At 45.8% G+C, this 19,937-nt stretch overlaps 1 protein-coding gene across 1 annotated transcript; it reads left to right on the forward strand.

Moving 5' to 3' along the window:
- The first annotated feature begins 410 nt into the window (after positions 1 to 410).
- Positions 411 to 19,539, forward strand: si:ch1073-358c10.1 (mitochondrial peptide methionine sulfoxide reductase). Its single transcript, XM_037241509.1, has 6 exons — positions 411 to 657; positions 3,062 to 3,130; positions 3,217 to 3,336; positions 5,071 to 5,175; positions 13,389 to 13,495; positions 18,947 to 19,539. Exons 1-6 carry the CDS (start codon positions 426 to 428, stop codon positions 19,118 to 19,120), a joined length of 807 nt encoding a protein of 268 aa, XP_037097404.1. The 5' UTR covers positions 411 to 425; the 3' UTR covers positions 19,121 to 19,539.
- Positions 19,540 to 19,937: the final 398 nt, after the last annotated feature.

Raw genomic sequence — 19,937 nt, forward strand, 5'->3', positions numbered from 1 at the left:
AACATCATTAACTGCGATGGGTTGGTTCGAAGTTGGCTGTCGCTGCATGACGTAGCAACGCTACATTGAATCAAACATAACCGGCTAAATGGTTTGTTTACAGATCATTTACTGTATTTGCATTATTTGGGATCCCGCCTACATTTATTTTGCATGCGCTTTAACAAGCTATTATTCTCCTTTTCTGGATTAACGCCTTCGAAACAACAACAAGAAAAAAATCCACAGCAGCAGGCCGCGCTCCAACCTGCGAAGAGGCCTCTGAGTGCCGCCGAATGGCTCGAGCTCATTTGCATGCACGCCACCGCCGATATTTATTTAAATTTAATTTCATTCCCGCACGCGGTGTGGCGTAGGCTTTTGTGCCAGAGTCATATTAACCCCTTGACTCGTTATTATGCGGTGCACGGCGTAGCCCACGCGCCATGAATATTCATATCCGTGGCGCTTTCCAGCGGCCGCCCTCGCCCCCAACGCCCTCCTCCCCACCCTCATGCTATGGCTGCTCGCAAGTGTGCCACGCTCAGCCATTTGTCTCTCCCTGCCGTCTCGCTACCAGCTCCACTACGCTGAGGCTTAAGAACATGTCAGATAAGACGCAGATGCCGAGCAGGGAGTGCGCCCTCGCCGGACGACAGGAGAAAATGGCTGTCGCAGGTAATTAATGTCATGTCAAGGTGAGGTCGTGGTGGTGGTGGATTTTGTTGTGCCTCAACTTTGGCAGAAATAATGAGCAGACACTTAAATGTGCTGCTGGTATGTGTTCACTATAAACGATCATGGGAAACATGGGAGTGGGCGCTACGATGCCAAAAAAAAAATAGGCTTCTTCACTTCCCACAAAATTATGATTTATTCTTAGAATCAAACGTGTTGCGTGTTGTGTGAAACATTGGCGTTCCTCGTCATCACCTGCCTTTCTTCTCGCCAAAGTGCATCACGGGACGATGGTTCCAGAGGGCCCATCTGGGCATTACTCGCATGAAGGCTCCGCCCCGTCATACGTTCCCGCGCCGTCTGTCCGAGCAGCTCGGAGACGCCGCATGCCGCAAATCTGTTCCACCCTCTTTTCACGGCAGGGGCAGCTTAGTTTATTTGAGTGCGGCCCTGGTGGGAGTTGTTTGCAAGCACGCTCAATTATCGCTTTCTGTACATATGCACCCCCCGTCTTTTTAAAATAAAGACCCCTTCTATTGAAGATGTTCATTTGCTCTCCTCCTCCTTTCCTTGACTCGCGAGCGTCTTTCCTATGTACTCGCTAACCTTGGCGCAAACGATCCAGCAGATTGCTACATGGTAGGGGCACACCAGGTTGGGCTCCAACTCTCAACCAAACTCTCCCTAGATGAGCCAATTCAGTCCTGTGCCATCCAACTAATAGCCCATATTTATTGTGACCACTTCTGACGCAACCCTGCTCACTGAACTTCTGGAAAGCAGACAATAGCGGCTCTCAAAGTCAAAAAAAACTTCACTAGACAAGGAGTTTGACAAATGAGCCACAACAGCAAGCCGCAGCTACATTGTTTTGTTCATTTGGCTGTTCCCCGTCTTGCCTCCCCTCCCCTTGTTACCCCTATTCCGCCTCACCCCCCTTCCCATCCTCCCATGCAGCAGACGGTAGTTGGCACCAGTATAAAGCTTCAGCCTCCTCCGACGACTCATGCCTAGTTCGCTGCCAACCTGTGAGAAGCTGGGAAGGGCTAAGAGGGAATGGATTTTTCGTTCTTGGGGGAGGTATGGGGGGTGGACAAAACGAGCAGCCTGGAAATCAACCTTGCCGTCACCGGTTTTGGCATTATCGTGATATCACAAAATGAAAAAAAAATACTGGTCATTGTTTTGTTTTGGATAGCCTTGAAAAAAATAATTCCAAGTGAAAAAAAAAAAATCTAGCAAATTTTTTTTTTTAAATAACTTTTTGTATTAGGAATGCATAACACACATATGATTTGGAAGGGGGGGACCTGGCACAGCCTGGACCTCATCCAGCCTCTCTTTCCGAGGGAAGGGGGGAACACACCCACTTGCAAAAGCTGCTGTGAGAACAATCAGATTGCGTGCTTGCGTTGGGTAGAAAAGCGGAAGGTATGACGGCAAAGGCGTGCAAATTGAAGATGCTGAACAGCTGGCTGAAGCGAAAACAGGGCGGCTTGCAAACAGCTCTATTTAGTAGCATTTCTTTTTTCCTCCAGTGTCATCACTTTGCCGCTTGTTAGATTTGCATTAGTGGGCTTGTTACGTTCACCGAGAACATAAAGCAGAAGGCTCCAGCTTGTGTTTTGATCACAGTTTATTGTTGCAAAATGTTTTAGTTGGGATAACATAAGTTTCTGTGTGCACGGTGCTGCCACCTACAGAATTGGAGGGGAATTGCATGACCCAAATCACTCAAACGAGCATACGAGTTTTTTCTTTAGGTATCCAATATACAAAATATCCCAATATAATTTTTTTTCAGTCTCTTGGGACTACTAGACTGGACAAAAAAAATCTGTTGTTAAGCTTTGAGTAATCTCATCTGAAATGTAGTGCGCAGTAAGCACAGGTCTTTGGCCCACTGTTACAGGATAAAAACATCCACAAAAGGAACTATTTTATCTTTTTCCATTCAACTTTTAATTCAGGTCATTGCCATCACGTCTCTGTAAGCAGCTCGAGAGTTATCTGGCGTTGACCTTGGAGCAAGTGTCCATTATTGGTGTGTGCCTAAGCTCTTAGTGCACCCATTGGCCTGTTTATCTGCCGACTATTAGTGGTTGCCGTACCAACCGGGCCTCGCTTAGCGGAGATTTACACGCTAAGTCACCTCAGTCTTCTTAGCCGAGTCTAATCCCACTCGCACATCTGTGGACTGCGCCGACATCACATGCGCTCCTACTTTGCGCGCACTGACTTTTTTTAGCCCGCTAATTCCATGTAGCGCCATTAGCCAAGCGCCAGACCTGTTCAGCCCTCCTCGGCAGTTGCGATGGCCTTTTGCATGCAAAGTGTTATTTGTGAAGTGAAAAGCTTTTGTTAATTGTTCCCTCTATCTTTCCCCACTTGTTTCCCAACGCAGACAAGCATGCAGTCAACCAGAACACTACCGTGGAGCCTTTTCCTCAAGGCATGGGCACGATCATGTTTGGTAAATGCTTCAATCACATTTTTCCACGGTCAGTAATCGCCCGCAAGATTGAACGGCGCCACAGCAAGACTGATGTTTACGTGCAGGTATGGGTTGTTTCTGGGGTGCCGAGAGGCTTTTTTGGAGAGTTTCTGGGGTCTTCTCCACCCAGGTGGGCTTTGCCGGCGGCTTCACACCCAACCCCACCTACGAAGAAGTCTGCTCAGGTAAAAGCTAACCCTTGATGTTTTGCTACTGATGACTTTCAAGCGCAATTTCTTGTGAGGAATGCAACGGCGAGACGCTTCATCATTTTTTGATCTGTCGTTTGGCATGATGCGCCAGAAAAAGTCCCACAGTCGGACTCGTTATAGCTCTCGCGTCTGCTCTCTGCCTTCCCTTCATCTTGCAGGCAAACTCGGAATGCACCGCTCCAGATGGGCTGCGTATACCCCCTCCCACCCCTCCCTTCTACCATCCCCACCCACCCATGACCTACTTGTACGGATCGGCTGCGTTCTGCGCTGTACTGCGGCGTTTCTCGGCAGAGGTTAGCGCGTACGAAGCGCCATCACCCTTCCCCGAGACTGCCATTTGGCACCAGCTGAAATCTCAAAGCCCTCAAACATGCCCGTTACCTGTGTGTGCGTGCGTGCGCTTCCTCATCAAGATTCTAATAGATCCATGTAGGGCATTGATATATAATTCAAATGAAGATGTCTGGCTCTGTTTGGTACGCTTTAATTATGAACTCCTCGCGCTTTCCGAAAGGCGCGACTGCGGCGTCCCGACGGCGGGCAAAGTGGGATCGGACACGGAAAGGACGAAGAAGGCGCTTTGAGCTTTTGGCTGGCAGACTTTCTGAGCGAAAGCCTTTCAAGGGATTGTGCGTCAGCTATAGGATGGAGCTGGATGACAGCTCGAGCTTGAGGGGGAGGGCGGGAATAAACTTTCTGACGGGAAAGAACATCCGAAGTAAAGAACGTCTGGAAGAGAAGGTGCAGGCGTCGCTCCAGTGGCCGTGACGGAGCGGAACGACGGCCGCGGTGAAGAGCTGTCAACACAACACGGTCGGAACGGTCAGAGAGAAGGACGGGACTGATGGTAGCCGCGAGTAAAAGCTACATAAGGATTAAAGGGCAGACTGAAAAATGGTAATGTGACAAAAGAGGTTAAGTCATTGTCAGGGAACAATATTAGATGCAAAGGCCCCCTTTGAAAAATTTGCCTCTGTCACCAGTTTAATTTAATGCCAGAAAATAAACAAGAAGTCGGCCATTTTGGATCTGCTGGGGAAAATGAACAAGGTGTCGGCCATTTTGGGTCTGCAGGAGAAATTGTCCAAATGAGCCCCAATTGGAAAACAGATGAATAAATCACAACATTTATTATTTATTACAATTACAAGCATTGAAATTTCAATCAGGATTGAGAACACAGTTGTGCTCACAGAGTTGCAACGAAAATAAAAGAACAGAGGAGTTCAAGACTTTGACAGTTTGAAGGGAGTTAAAAACAAAGTTTTGACTACAGGGGGTTGAGAGGACAGGATACTTTGTCAAAGTCACTGCAGCATCCGTCCCGACGCGTGCTTCCCTCGAGGCGTTTTTTCGCACCTGCCTCGTACAGTTGGCTCAGATTGAACGCTTCATTTAGCCCCTCGGTGAAGTTTGTTTGGACAGGTGCGAATGCCGCAATCAAACACAACCGATCAAAACAACTGCATGGAGAACATGTTGAAGAGTGATGCTGATGGTGACAAAAAAATAAAACGTTTACAGTGTACTGGTTTGCTTTTTACGTGGTTCGGGACCGTGAGATCGATGCACATGAATTTGAGCCTTAATTGTTAAATTGATTTTTTTGGTATCGATTAATCGCCGAAAGAATCACCGGATGAATCAATTATTCAAATGATGATTAGATGCAGGTCTAAATTCGATGTGTGCTTTGTATTGCAGGTCTGACAGGACACACTGAAGTGGTGAGGGTGGTCTTTTCTCCTGAAGAAATAAGTCTGGAGGAGCTGCTGAAACTCTTCTGGGAGAACCACGATCCGACACAAGGTAGGAGGGCTCGCACGCACACACTCCCCCCCCCCCAAATAAAAAAATAAATAAAAAAATGCAAAGCACACTAGAGGCATCCCAAAGGGGACACGGGCAGCGTATTGGAGCAGAAGGATGATGCCCAGACGTGTACGTTCTGGTGGGGGTCCTGTGGGTGGATGTCAATGGCAGACAGTGTTAATGTGTCTGACATCCAGCCATCCATGGAGAGATGCCAGTGTGGCGCGTGATGCCCCCCACCCCTCCAAATATCATATATACATGACATATGAGTCAATATTTAAAATATAAATACAGTCGTACCTTAACTGACCTTTCAAATGATGTTAGATTGCCATTTATTTCTTACAGTCACCAAAATCACACCACATATTTAATAAATTATAATATTGTAAAATAGAATAATAAAACTGGTTAAAATAGAAATCAACTGGTTTTAAAGAGTGAAATTAAACCAGATTAGCAGTTGTTCCTTTGCAAGTGTTTTTCATTTTGTATTTGAGTTTTGACTGGTTTTCCCCATTAAAATAAATGGCAAAGATTTCTTATTAGGATGAAAATGTTAATGAGTTTAAATAATTTTATATTGTCTGTCTACATGTAGTTCTCTGTTTTATTTTTACTTCGACAGTTTTTGCATTGTTGTTACTCTTCTATCATGCCGTTACAAAAATAATTATATTAATTTTTGGGCAGTAAGTTTGGTTAAAAACTTTGTCCTGCTCACTGGAAGGGATATAAGAAGGAAAATGGACTGGGAGAGCGTTGGATGAGGAAGAGGAGGCAAAGAGCTACTCTGCTCACTCACATGGAATGGAAAGGCGAAGCGAAAAAGAGGCTGGGGGTAGGACGCAAGCTGGGAGGGGGCTGAATCAAAGATTTATAGGCATGCTTGTCACCACGCACGCACACACGAGCATGCACACACACACCACATGTACTCGGTGACATTACTTTAGTTCATGCCGTCATGTTTTGCGTCCGTCATGATTGCACTTACATATTCAGCATGACCCAAATACAGCCACGCATCAACTCCGGAACAAACTAAAGCGGATAAAGGTCTTTTATTGTCAGGATGTGCGTTTTTTATTGGCTGGTTACATTTGCTCCTGAGTGATTAAAATTATTAATCATAGAAAAACCAGTGGCCTAGGTTGGGCCATTCAGGGAAGCAAGAGGCAAAACCGGCCATCACGGAGAAGTGGTTCGGTTTGTTCAAGTCATTGGTGGAGAAACACACACTTCCATTAGAACCTACTTGAGATAATTAAAACTTGACTTGGTACTTTAATTTCACACTTCAGCCACTCCAGAGGCTCAACTACACTATTTGTATATACAAAATTAAAATGGATCTCGATGAGAAATTTCAAAATCGGACATTAATCGGCGACATGGTGAATGTAAAATGACTTTCATATTTTTTTGCGTCACGCAATCAAGGATGAGAAGGGAGCGGGGGGGGCTGAAGGGGTCATCAAGGTCATCCCAAAACAGTGGCGCTACATTGGAGCTGCAGCTTGTGTTGTGTGTCGACTCCGTGGGCAAAGACGCACCAAGGGGGCCGTGCTGATGTAGTCATGCGTTTCCCCTGACTCACAGCCTTGCCTTCCTCTCATGTTTTATTTAGGGCCGGCGCCATTTATTGTCTATGCGCTCCAATCCACAGGAAAGAACGTCACATTTTTCGTATATATTCTTTGACTTCCCGAGTACGCCATTGAGGCCTCACATTCATCCACCCCACCACCACCGATTCGAGGTTAAAAAAAAAAAAAAAACTCCTCTGATTTGACAAATGTGGCGTGATGTGGCCCGCTGGCTGTGCCTTCACGCGTGCTTAAGCTCCAATTTATTCCGTCCACCTTATAGTGATGCACTCGGAAGAGAATAGCAGAGTGGAGGAAGTTCATCACTTATATATACAAAGTCAGGAGTTTGTGATTTTGGGGCTGGAGGGGGGGGGGGGAGCCACGGGGGGGAGCCCACCCTCACTCACTTTGTCGTCGGCTGGCACGTATGGATGCATGTTCCGCCTGTTTCGATATTGTGCGCCGCTCCGCTTTGCCTCAGTTCAAAGGGGTTTAGTCCCGACAACGTGATGTCGGGGCTCGCGTCGTCTCCGCCAATCCCGGCCCGGATAGCAACATTAGCAGCCAATCAGAAACTTCCAGCAGCCATTGCCGTGTGCCCTCTTTCCATATTCAGCAACGCTAGTCTCAATCTGCTGGCTTCTCTGGGATGTTGCATAAAGACGACCCCCCTTCGCCCCCCCCCCCTACCCCTCTTATTCCACCAACCTACCAAAAGAATCAAAGCTCCCTTATGTCTCGTGTTATGACGACGCTTCAATAATGCAACCTCACACATGAGCGCACGGCGACAAACTCATAAAAGTGACATCGGTGTGTCAAAGTGCATCGGCGGTGGAGGCAGGAAACACCGTTTGATATTTGCGATGGCAAGTCACCCAACTTATTCCCACTTTAATTGCTCATAGTTCATAAGAAGGCCTTGATTTAAAAAAAATAATCCCCTCAATGTTTTCCCCTGTGGAACATCTTTTCGAGCTGCTCCAACATTTCTCATCCCTCTTTGCGCTAAGCTCCACAATCAGCTTATTATTCCCCTAACCCAACCAAACATGCTCCAATTCTACTTTTTTTTTTCTTTTTTTTTTTTTTTAAACGCATACCTCCAATCCTCCATTCCCATCGCAGCCTTGTCTTACCTGCCCCTTCCCTTTCCTTCATTGCGGCGGGCCCACAAGGCAAACGAGTGAGCGAACGAACGAACGTGCGGCCCGGCCCGTCAGCAGAGCGGCGCGGTTGAGTCGACGGCTCCCCGAGGCCATCCGCTCGCCACATAAACACTCTCGCATCCCTTCGCTCTTCTTTTATCTCTTAGTCACTCTCTCCTCCCAGCTCCCCACCCCCCCAACATCATCCCTGCGCTTCCTTGGCTCCCCTCCTCCACACCCGCCGCTGTTCATCTTAACAAGCGAGGCCTTTACCCCCCCCCCCTCCTCTTTGTCTCCTTTTCTTCGTCTTCCCTCCATCCTCGCTCTTTTTTGAGGCCATGTACTATTTATGATATGACTTACTGATGCTGCGTCAGTGAAGGTGCATTCACCGTTCTTGATGTTTGATCGTGCGCGCACATACGTGCACACTTTGACCGATAAATAAAACAAGATTTGTTTCGACGAGGTTTTGTTTCTTCGCAAATACACGCGGAAGCTAATCCACTGGTTTGGCAACGTATTATAGTTTAGACTCTCCGATTTGTTTGCAAGCAGCCTGCCAATGTGAACATGAAGCAATCTGGAGCATCTTCTTTCATGTTTCATGAGCATCATTTAGTTGTGGAGCGAGATAAAAATTGCAGATCCAAATTGTTTTATTGCAAGAATATTTTTGCCTATGTTTTCCTTAGGTTCTTTGTGAATAATGCATAAACACCAGTGAAAATTTTATACTCATGCCCGAGGGTTAATCTTCAGGGTGTCAGCATATCTTTAAAAATTTAAATTTCCAAAAGAAAGTCCTTGATTATCCTTAAAATTTACTTTTAATCTGTAAACCCGCCATTCAAAACGTTGTCCAATAGTGTTGAAATAATAAAAAAAAAATATATATAATACATCTAGCTGTGATCCTAGTAAAGCTGTTTCAAATGTTTTTTTATTCTACACAAAAACACTATTTTCAAAAATAGTGTGATTTGATTTGGTGCTAATCCAAATTATGTTTCAGTTTTAGAGGGCTACAATTCCAAGTTATCCATTTGAACTTATTTCCAGCATCCCAACTGCCAAGTCTGAGCTTCAGATGATGCATTTTTTTTTTTTTTTTTTTTTTAAACAAATGCAACAAACCCACATTGGCTATTATTGCGGCAAGAAAATGATCCAATCCCAAAATAGAAACCAATCACCCCATCTGCTAAATCATACTTGGTCGCCGTTGTCCCGGACAAATGAGCATGAATATTCCCCAATAATCATATCTTCACCCCAGCTGGCTGCGACACACGCCAATTCCCTTTTGGGGGTCCCCCCCGTGTCGCCCTGAATCTCCACATTGCCTCAATTTAGGGGACTCTTCCCCCACCTTCTTTAAAAAAAAAAAAAAAAAGAAAACCCCATAGGAGATCACCTTGAACTTTGACCCTGACCCTTGCCATCCCCACACTACCCCCACATGGCGTGCTCATTACCAGGTGTCACTTATTACACGCTTGACGGCTGTAATTTATGGAGATTGCCCGGCACGTGTGTGTGTGTTCACTTCTATATGTCCTTTTGGTTCTGTTAAACTTATAAAGACATCTGTTTGGAAGTAGACAAATAACAGCAGAAAAGATCTCATTAGAGCACCGTTTATGACACCTTGCAGCAAAAAGAACAGATAAGGATAGAGGATATGTTTTCGTGAGAAAATTGAAAAAAAAAGGTAAAATTAGCAGTAAGCTCCACACTTTCTATGCCCTTGAAGAAAACAGAAACATCAGTGGCCTTGGTAGCTGGAGAACTCGTGATAATTGTATCCCATCGGAATACATTAATACTTTGGATTGGGTCCACCGCATATATATATTTGGGAGGGGGAGGGCGTTTGGGCCGTAATTTTGCTCAAAACGCCGAATCCAAATCAGCCGTGGTTAAGTGCGGCAAAAATATTGCAGCATTTCATCGTCATACATCTTACAGTATTGATACTGGGATGGTTTTTATTCATTCTGTTTTGTGGTTCCGAACAACACGCATTATGCTAGTTTGGGTGCGCAAGCTAACGATGGTAAGAAAGCAATTGTGAACCGTGAAGTCACGTTTGAGAGCCTCTGTCTTGGAAAGTACACGCAAGGAACAACAGTGATCATGATGTGGACGTACACTTGGTTCTCCCATCTCACACACACACACACACACACACAGACACACACACACACACTAGACGCCATTTCTCCAGCTTAGCCTCACGTGACTATTTGGCTTCGAATATCATCACCCATTCGCCTCCTCTTAAAGAGAGGCTGCACGTGCAAATGCGCATGTTTGTGTGTGTTTGTGTGTGCGTGTGTGTGTGTGTGCATCCACCGGGGATGCTCTCGCTATCCCAAACTCTGCCTCTGTCTCCAGCGCATCAGCGGCGGCTTACATAAGAAGAGGGCAAAAATAGCAGCTGAGAGAGAAGGGCGAGAGAGGGAGAGAGAGAGCTGTGTTGGCACGCACACGCAGTCGTAGCGGGACCGCAGGGCACAGCACAACCTACTAGCACGAACGCACCACCATAAAAGAACTAACAACAACAAAACACAAGAGAGTCATCGAGCATTTGTCCCCATCATTTATTTGGATTGCACCAGAGTGCAAATGATGGCGGAATAGAATCTGTTTTTATTAGTCCCTCAATGGGGAAAACTGTGCTTTTACAGCAGCAAAGTGGCCGGGAGCAGCACACAAGGATCATATTAAAGAATCAAAAATGAATGACTATGTGTACATTTACAACGGCGTGCATTCATTTCAAAATTGCCAACATACCGTTTTTGACTTAAACAAAAAAGTTTTATCAAGTCACATTTTTTGAGAAACACACAAATAATACATAGACACATTCCTGCAATCTAGTTTTTCTACACTTTGACAGAGAGGTCACAAAAACAACAACACCAATTTTTTTTATGAAACAAAGTTTAGAGCAGAAAATATACTTGGCACACTTATCTCCAAAGAAATGGAAAAAGAAATCAATAAAGAAGTTAAAACAAAACTAGATGTAACTTTACAACTGCTATATTTTCTTTTGTAGCCTTGCAAAAAGCAGTTCAAAATAAAATAATCAGCAAAATATAAAAATATAAACATAATAGCATGTGAACACAACCTGCAAGTATTAGACTTGTTGGGATTTGGTCCCGCTCCAACAACCATTGATCACTTTACGCGACCCGGTTGTGACTCTTTGTTACGACACTAAATGTGACATCAAGCTTAGATTTTTCCATCAGGCCTCTTTTTGCTCTTGTGTTTTACTACGTCATATTTTTCAAGTGCTGCTACCGGGGTCACCTCAGTTAAGCTCCCCGGGTGATTGATCACATTGATTCATAATCCCATTTCCACCAATGAGATGTTTATTGAGTACCATGCAATGTTAAGCTAACATTTGTTGTTTAGGCAATTGTGTATACCTAAAAGAAAAATAAATGCTAGCTAAGCGCTATTGAAATTGGACAGATGAATTGATTTAAAAAAAAAAAATGGAGGCGAGTAGTGCAGGTGACCCAGCGATGAGCCTCTCGCACGCTGGAAAAGAACCAAACAGCGCCGGCCGGCTTTAACTTCTCTTGACGGGCGTTACGTAAGGCGCGTTTTTAATTTGCCTCATTTACATTCTTCTCGTGTTCTACTTCCGTGCGAGCGCTGGATGGCCCGCTCGGAAATCCAGAGGCAGGAGTAGGCCGGAGGGACGCTACGTGGCGAGATGAGGCTAATCCACGCTCCGGCACTTGTTAGCGGATGAAGGCTCGTTACGTAAAAATACAACGGTGGTGGGTAGGGGAGGGGGGGTGGGATGAAAGAGGGTCGAAGCAGCAGCGGCGGAGGAGTCTCTGGAAGAAAGGCGCACCCTGCGAGTGCATCAACGAGGCGGCCTCGCACTTGATCCCCCCTCTGCTCTTTTTGGTTCAAACGTGCACATGCTTTAAAGTGTCGGCTGGAAACGAGCGGGGGGCGCGGAGGGGTTCGAAAGATTAAAAAGCCTCTGAAGAAAAGAGCGAAGGACGAGGATAAACAATGAGAACCATCTTGCCGAGCCGTTGCTACCAATCCCGGCAGGTTCAAACGACGTCTGTCTGATTCTTTATTCCGTTTGTCTGTCAACCGTTTAAAAGGAGGCCACTTTGGAACGCTCTTGTTTTCAGCACCGTTAATTAATATTTCTACGGGGTGGAGGTCAGCGACCCCCGTGAGGCGGTGCGCCGTTTGCACGAGTGGGCGCGTGTGACCCCGGGAGCCCCTCCCCTTTTTCGGTTCAACCCCCCCATTACCCCATGCTTTCAAGAAGCAAGACTCTCATGCATAATGCAGAGATACAGGGAGGCTCTCATTAATAATTACTGCTGCCTTTGACGGATGGTGAAAATAACGAAGGGGGCTGTTAAAAATGGAGAAAGCGCATGAGAGATGGTTGAGTTGTTTTTTTGGGAGGGGAGGGCTTGTGTTTGTTGCCGTTGTGTTTCTTTGAGGACTCAATTCTTTTGGGATTGGTTCTGGAGTTGGAATAATCAAAAGCGAGGCTGGTGCTGTGAGTGGGCGGAGCTAACCGCGAGCCGCTTTGATTGGGGAGTAACCGCGCTGATGATTGAATAAAACAGAATCAGGCTTTTTAAATTCTGGTTTTGATAGGAAAGGTAGGAGTGGAATTATTGCTATCCCACTTGAAACTTATTGAAACACAGTTGATAAAACTGAATTACATTTGTGTATCCAACCAGAACTTTACAAAATTCATCTTAATGCTAACACACAATGGTAAACACCAAAAGCATATATTCTTATTTCTTTATTTATTATACTGCCTCCAGCATTGTGCTGCTATTGCTATAGTGAGGCTAGCTAGTTATCAATTTAGTTGGCAGTGTCGGCTGATTTTTTTTTTTTTGTTAGTGTTGCGTTATCATTATAAAGCAGGTACGTTATTGTGATTATTGATTCTCTCGTGATTCTTCTGTCCAAAGTTTGGTTATGTTTAAAAATATTGTAGCTGCTGTCACAGCTGAACAATGAAGGTAGACAGTAAAGATGCGTGAAAAAAAGAATGATATGGAGGAGAATGAAGAGTGCGAAATAAAGCGCCAAGGCTTTCACGGACGTCAAAGCCGCTCAGTTGCGTCGCTTCTGAAGAGCCCGCAAGTCGTGGCAGCTCTTTGGCCTCCTTATCCGCGTACTTTGCTTCGGTCCTCCAGAAACACTCTGATGTAAAGCTGATGAAAATGTTGACGTGCAGAGACGACAAAGAAAATGAAAGCGCAGCCACCCACACCAGCATGCCGCAAATGCCGAAAGTGATCACCGAAAAACGTTTGGCTCGGCCGATTCAAGATGCGGGATGATGACATAATTGTGAAAATTGCTTTTAGATGCAAATGCCTACGAGATGATTGTGGCACTTATGCTAGCTATTGTGTTTCCGTGTACGCAGGTATGAAGCAGCAAGCCGACATCGGGACTCAGTACCGTTCGGTCATTTACACTTCCAGCGCCGTTCAGCAGGATCTTGCTCTCAACAGCAAAGTGGCCTACCAAAAGGTATGCAGACAATACAAAGTAATGGTGCTGACGGGATTTGAGTCGTGTTGGATTCGATTAGCTTCACTTTCAATTTGTATTGATTTTCAATCATTTTTTTTAGTTGAGCTGAAAATTGCCGGGTCAAAGGTCATTTCCGTATTCTCCCACCCACCGTTTTCAAGGCACCATCTCCAAGCAATCATAGATTACTGATATCGATTTTAAACTTTTTTTTTTGTCTCTTTTCAATAAAACGTTAAAGCGTCAACTAAATGATGCATCGTCACTGCTCAAATGAAGTCGCACTTTACTTTGAATATGGAGCTGTTGTGCTCCCATTGAGCAAATTTTGCCAGGTTTCAAGTGTGCTTGTGCAGCGGCAAAAACGAATGCGCGCCGTTGGCCCGTTTGTTTGAATAACAATGGAGTGGCTTGCCTTTGGAGTGGCGACCTCTCCGACTCGGACGCCGTTCAGTTAAGCAAAGCCACCTGTGTTTTGTATATCACATCTACATCCTCGCCCTCATTCTGAAAGAACACAAGAGAGGGGGGCATAGGTCATCGGAGCGGCACACTTCGGGCTGGCCCCCCCTCCCTTTTGTTCTCTCCATCCATCTGTCCATCGGGTCCATCTTTCCGTTGATCCACCCACCGGCTTGACGTAAAAGCCATTCAGCCGTAATCAGTGGGGAGCGAATTATGACCGTCCTTTTAACTCCGGGGTCAGCCGTCACAGGCCAAGGGCTTGGTGGGAAGGGGGGGTTGTCATGACCACAACCTTCCAACCTTGGCCTTGGGCAGGGGTCGGAGGTGAGAGAGGGGTTGCAGCTGAGACCGGGGCAGTGGGAGGTGATTGAAAGCGAATTAATAGAGGAAGGTAATGAGATCAGAGTGACTACCTATCAGCTGATGGGGATGCCCCCCCCCCGACCCCGGCAATCAGCTGATCGTGAACCATTCCTCGAAAACTAGTTTGACTATCAGTTATTTAGATTTTATTGGAATTTATTTTTCCATCCATCAAATACTTCCTCTTTTTAATTATGTAAACAAAAAATTAGCACCTGATATCACCTACTTACAATATGATGCATTTTCAGCCGTACCACCCAGGTCTAGTAGGAGGAGTAAAAAAAAAAATTAGGTCGTCACTCCAAATTTTGGATTTTTACATGTATCCCCTACACTATGAAATCCAAAGTACTGCTCGTAGTGTATATGCGACAAAAAGGCTCTTCGTATGGAGCGTCTCGTCTTGTCAGCTCCCCAGTTGATGTCTGAGATTCTCTAACCTAGTTCGCAAAACACACATTTACAAACATCTGACAGCCTTTTCCATCCGCCAGCGACGTCGACGACGCTGCTGACGCCGCCGATCTGTCAGCGACTTCAGTTTTCGACCGGCGCTCCGCCGGGAACGTAAATCCGACACGCGCGCAAGTAAAATGGCCGACTTGCCGCATTAGCGCCTCCCGCCCGCCCTCGTTTCCAAAATGGCACCGAGTGACTAAAAACGAAAAGGCCGTCCGCTTTCTTGTCGAAAAAATAAAAAAGCAAGCGCGCATTCGATGGGGCGACAAGCGCGAGTGGGTGAGGCCAGAGATAAGACAGGCGTGGCAAAAAACAAAAATCCAGACACACACACACACACACACATGCAGACATACATTTGGCTCATACCCTTCCAGCCCAATGAATAATTAACCCATATGAAAAGTCTCTTCTGCAGGGCTTTCAGTTTCTTAACTTCAGCATTGGGGTTGGGTGGAGGGGGGGTGAAAAGCTTGTTTAAGTACCAGAGTGGGGGAGGGGAGAAGCGGGTTCTTCTATAATGAAATTTGAAATTTGCAGAACATCAAAGGCTTCTGGAGCCAAGCGCAAAGGCAGAGCGCTCCCCCCCCCCCCCTTCCTCTCCCCACCCACACTTGCGTCGCACCCCCTTTTCCAGCTTCCCTCCCTTATACCCATCCTCACCCCGTCTTCACCCTCCAGGCCCGAGGAGAGGAGCGATGCGATGGGTTGATTTGGAGGAGGGCAGCGTGGTGGCATGAAGCCGCCACCGTCGTGTGTGTGTGTGTGGGTGTACAAACAATAGGTTTTACCCAGCCAACCTGCGTGTGTGCACGAGGCCTCGGAGGGGTGAGTGTATCCTCCGATAAGGCAACTTAATAAGCTTGAAAGATAGAAAGGAGGTGGCGGGGGTTTGGATTGGGGTTTTCGAGGGCGGGGGGGTTTGAAATGGCGCATAATGTCTGCGTGAGTGTTCCAGCCGCACAAGGTCACATGGAGACTTGTTTCGAAAGTTCTCACGTTTGTTAAACACGAGAGTTAAAAGGGGGCGACGGGATCTTAAGTGTTTATTTCGTTTTTCTTCTCCTGTATTCGTACGTGTTTGCGGCGGCAGCTTCACAAAATGTAGGCACGTATGCTTGACCCACACTGTAAAAGCAAGGGAGTAAATATACACACATAAGCATACACACACACACACACAAGGGTAGAATTTCATGTTCTACTTTTCTTACCAGCAAGCAATGCGACAGACTTTTTTTTTTTTTTCCTCTCCCGCTCGTGCTTTGCTTCACAATAATCTAAAATCTTTCCCCTTTTCGACCTCGTTTAATTGTGGTCACCGATTGAAAATTAAAAAAATTGAGGGGACTGCTGAGGTGTCTAAGTCAAATATTAGTTTCATTCTTTTCTCTTCAATTATTTTTTCATTTCCTTTTTAGGACGATTTTATTTATTTAATGAGCTGCAGTACAAACCTATTAAACTCCATGTGAAAAAGCAACATTTGGAAAAAAATCTTAATTTTAGAATATAGATATAGTTGCTAAAATCCCTTACAAATGTAATTTAAAAAACAACAGCAGCCAAGCGGTCCCTATCGCGGTGAACCCAAAAAAAAATATGCGACATCGCAGTAAGCGTCTGCGTCGGGATTAGACTGAGGCGTGATTACATAAATCGGCAAATTGAGGTCATATCCGTCTTCAAATGTCTTCGCCATGAGTCATCGGGTGTCACAAAGTCGATGTCAAAGTGTGGCCGCCGGCCTTATGAAGGCGGGCGGAAAGGGAGGTCGGGTTTTGGGGGGGGGGGGGGGGAGTCAGCAGCACAGTGGGGTGTAGGACCCGAGTACATTGGCACTCTCTCTCCGCATCCTCCGCCCTCTCTCGGGGTGTCACGTCCTATTTGTGTTGCAGGGGTCTGTGGTAGTGGTGGAAGGGGGGGCTCGAGCTCTCACTGCCGTTCGCATTCTCTTTTGCTTGGCTGGAGAGCGCCGAGAACTCCGTAGCACAAAGCGGCGCTCGGAACGAGGGGGAACGCGGGTAGAAATACATCCGTTCGGTCGTGTCCTTGACGGGGAAGCCTTTCCGACAGGCACGAAGGAGGCTGACTGGGCCGGGGCGAGATCGGAAACAGAGGCACGGTCGCACATACACACGACCCAACTATTAATCAAATTTAAATGCGATTTTCAAAGGCTGCAATTTGAACAAAATAAAAATTCTCCCTCAATAGACCTGAAGTTTTTGGGGGGTCAATCAGAGTGCGAGGTGTGTATCCGTTTTGAAGGCGTGTACACTTTTGCAACCACATCATTTAATTTTTATTTCACCTTTCAAAGATTTTTTTTGTGCTCACAACCATTTTGAAATCATTTATCTTGTTCTTATTTTTGTTAGTGCGTCGGAAAACATGCCATTTGAACAGGGGTGTGTAGACTTTTTATATCCTGTATTAGGCAGCAGGGCACATATAAACAGATTCACTCACTTCTATTGACTTTTTAAGATGAAGGCTTTCTTTGGTCTCATCATTTGGCCTTTTCCTCACTCCCCAGAAACTCTCAAAAGACATTTGTTCCTCTTTTTATTTGCCAGCGTGTGCGCTTTATTTTTTCGTGACGAGCAGTTTAACGTGCATTCTTTGATACAGATACACAGTGATGACAAGTCAGAAGCACTTAAGCAGATTTACAAGCTAAGTTTTTGTGCAATTCATTGCATATATTCATTATTAACAGTCTCTGCGTCCAGTACACATATGTGGATGTTGTTGTTTTTTTTTTATCCAATCAGATTTCAACCTTTCGATGAGGGCATGAGAATCTTTATGCCTCTGATTGTCTTTGTCGGTTGGGGACCCCGAAATTGATCTTGGCCATTCTGAAGCGTAACATTTTCCGTCCATGTCTGCGCATGTTCATTTCACACTCTTGAGGTCCCAACTTATCACAGATGTGACATTAACGTACACACTATTATGCTTCTGTGAGGCAAAGATCTCGACGTCTCGTTCGCACGCAATGTTTCGCTGCCGCTGCAATGGAGCGAGAGAAGCCACGTGAGGTTAGCCACGGTGGCGTGACGTCCTGCATTCTGATTTATAGATCTAAAATGGCTGCCGTGTTGTGACTGCTGTAGGATGGAGCATGAAGGAAGCTAGGTGAAGGCGGGGGGGGGGGGGGGGGGGGGGAGCGGTTGATGTAGCTTGGATGTTGCAAGCCCCTCACCCTCCTGCCCTGAAGGGTTCGCTACCACAGTAGTTCCGTGGTGATGAGTGGTTAATTAGGCCACGGCGAGCATAGCGGCGTTTATGCTAGCATGCTGTTTAATGTAGCACATGCTGCTGTGTCACGCCGTTAAAAATGCTAAACGCGCGTCTCTTCTGATATTTCGTGCGCTGGGATTTGGCTAGCGGTCGCCCCCGCGGGGGGATTAGAGCCTTCACATTGTAGCAGGCAGCTGCCGAGGACTTGGAGGTCAGCTGCTGCTTCAGCCTCTCTGCAGGGTGCACCGCTTTTGATTTGGAGAATCCTCTGCGGAAGTGGCTCGCATATCAAGTACCACGCTGCCCCCTTGTGGACAACATTAGACGGCAACTACCTTCATGCCTGTGCAGTTTGTTTGAGGATCTGTTGAGCATTCTTGTAGGGCCCAACTGATTAATCGGATAGCCCAGAAGACCAAGTTCCTCACATCCAAAGATTTTCTGATGTGTGAAGACCTCGACTCGGGCTACCTGTTGTTGTCTTTCCGTCTTGATCCGTAGACGCCTGGAAGTGACGATTATACGACGGAAAAAATCACACGGCCCTTTTTAGTGAGACCATAAAAGCGTTTGAAGCTTCCTCTTAAGGTGTTTAGGAAAGTGTCAGCACCAACGTGCGTCACAACAAAGAGAGCCGATGATGCCTCGTCCCGCGGCGAGGAAACCACTGCACTAGAAAGAGAACCATTTTCCTTTCGTCTGTCACTCAGCGCAAACTTTTTGCTGCCCTTGATGACATGGAATGAAAGTGATGTAGGTATCAAACAGAATTTAACATTTGTATAGGTTCGTGGGAATTTAGAGGTAATTTGTAATTTTATCAATACATTTAGCATCTTTAGCACAATTCAAAATGGCGCCAGTCAATACATTTGATCCATTTTATTCCTACCTTTGTTTTATCCACAGGAGCTGGAGGCAAAGGGCATGGGCACCATCACGACTGAAATCAAGGAGTTGCAGCAGTTCTACTACGCCGAGGACTACCATCAGCAGTACCTGAAGAAAAAACCTCAAGGTTATTGCGGCCTCAAAGGCACTGGCATTTCCTGCCCCATCCGAGCGGGCAAAGATAAGGTGTAAGGAACGCTACAGATGATTTAAGGTTAATTCCCTCGTGATTGAGGCCTTGAATGAAACTACCAATTCTGAACTTAGGCTGATTTTTATTTCACACTCTTGAGGTCGTAAGATGCATTTAAATTTTATTTCCTTGACAAAAAAGCTTTTTTCCTGAGAGCAGTTGACATGCAGTAACCGCCTTACTCCACACGATGGCGACATATGTTTGACATTCACTCTTAAGAACCAGATGGCGTGGATAATTGATATCTTAATTGTATTTTAATAGAAATGATATTAGTCTGATTTCAATAGAGCAATAATGTAGTCATGATTGATTGCTTTGTCTCGGGTAGTAGCTATAAGACATCACAATAACTGAAATACCACCATGGTTGACGATTATTATTTACATAAATCAAAATTTGCAAATGACACAATTATGTCTCTGTTGTCGAGGTGAATTCCATCCGGCTGTGCAATTCTCGTCACCCGCGCTGCCTCGTTTAATTTAGTGCAATGAGTCACCAGAGCAAACATTCACACTGTGTACCGCATCAAGTATGAAATATCTTCTCATTCAAATGAACACACGCATTATTGTCACGTATGTACATTTAAACAAATCAGCCCCGCAGTCTGGTTAAAAATGAAGATCACACACAGATCGTATCGCCAAATAAGCCTTTTGGTCAGCCGCAGTTTTGTTTGGCGCCGCTCTCGTATTTCCCCCTCCCTTTTCTTATTATGTGTGTGTGGGTGTGTGTGTGGGTGTGCGTGTCACATCCTGACACCTGTGTGTAGGTGTGGACCGGGGCACAGGTGCAGGTGCAGCCTC

This window comes from Syngnathus acus, chromosome 22 (genome assembly GCF_901709675.1).
Source record: "Syngnathus acus chromosome 22, fSynAcu1.2, whole genome shotgun sequence".
Taxonomy (NCBI): Eukaryota; Metazoa; Chordata; class Actinopteri; order Syngnathiformes; family Syngnathidae; genus Syngnathus; species Syngnathus acus.

Bases quoted from the DNA above. Each gene is read 5' to 3' on its own strand.
- si:ch1073-358c10.1 (XM_037241509.1), top strand. From the start codon at position 426: ATGAATATTCATATCCGTGGCGCTTTCCAGCGGCCGCCCTCGCCCCCA. The intron at 3,337-5,070 runs GTAAAAGCTAAC...TTTGTATTGCAG, and splicing joins CTACGAAGAAGTCTGCTCAG to GTCTGACAGGACACACTGAA. The intron at 5,176-13,388 runs GTAGGAGGGCTC...CCGTGTACGCAG, and splicing joins GAACCACGATCCGACACAAG to GTATGAAGCAGCAAGCCGAC.